Genomic DNA, 692 nt, shown 5'->3' on the forward strand with positions numbered 1-692 from the left:
CCGCGGCGTCTTTGGACCAGGCGGGGCTGCGGGCGACCTCGCCGGGCAGGTAGCTCTCATGGGCGGACTCGGTGCTGCTCTGCGCCGTGACGGAGATGAGGGGTTTGGCTTTGGTTCCTGGAGGGATGGGAGGTGGAGCTTTTCTGTAACTGAAGGCTGTTGTGGGAGAGGCGCAGGATGAAAAGGCGCGTGAAAACACAGACACTTGCTCATTTCTCGACGCGAAACGGGGGCCCCGGGGCAACGAGGGCTTGCACCTCGGCTGGCTGAGAGCTCAGAGGGGCCATTTGGCCAGTTCATCCCCAGAAAGGGACTGGAAACCACCCCAGTGGGAACCAACCATGAGTGGGATGCTCGCACCCTGTGCCGGGGCTGACCTGAGAGTGGGATGCTCATGCCCTCAGTGGGATGCTTGCACCCAGTGAGCTGAGCAGGATGCTCATGCCCTAAATGGGATGCTCATGCCCTGAGCTGGGGGCTGCATGGGGCCAGGGGCAGGAGCAGGGGCAGCAGCCCCACTCAGGGGAGACATGGGGGTCCCTCATGCAGCCGAGCTCCCACCTTTCCCCCAGGACTCACAGGTGCTGGGCTTCAGGATGCTGCTGGTGATGGGCGGCCCGGCGGGGGCCGACATGGAGAAGAGCGAGAGGCAGTCATCGTCCTGGGAGCAGCCCGCCTGGATGGCCCGCAGG

The 692-nt window shown here is 64.6% G+C and overlaps 1 protein-coding gene across 1 annotated transcript in view; it reads right to left on the bottom strand.

Annotated features, from left to right (window-relative positions):
- Positions 1-692, bottom strand: part of LOC104536589 (disks large-associated protein 3-like) — a gene marked incomplete at both ends in the record, with an annotated part of 3,594 nt that overhangs the window by 2,050 nt on the left and 852 nt on the right. Inside the window, 3 exon segments of the mRNA XM_010179245.1 lie at position 1; positions 4-156; positions 580-692. The exon segment at position 1 is cut by the window's left edge and continues 178 nt beyond it; the exon segment at positions 580-692 is cut by the window's right edge and continues 122 nt beyond it. Coding sequence (XP_010177547.1) covers position 1; positions 4-156; positions 580-692 — 267 coding nt within the window.

This window comes from Mesitornis unicolor, unplaced genomic scaffold (assembly GCF_000695765.1).
Source record: "Mesitornis unicolor isolate BGI_N332 unplaced genomic scaffold, ASM69576v1 scaffold32822, whole genome shotgun sequence".
Taxonomy (NCBI): Eukaryota; Metazoa; Chordata; class Aves; order Mesitornithiformes; family Mesitornithidae; genus Mesitornis; species Mesitornis unicolor.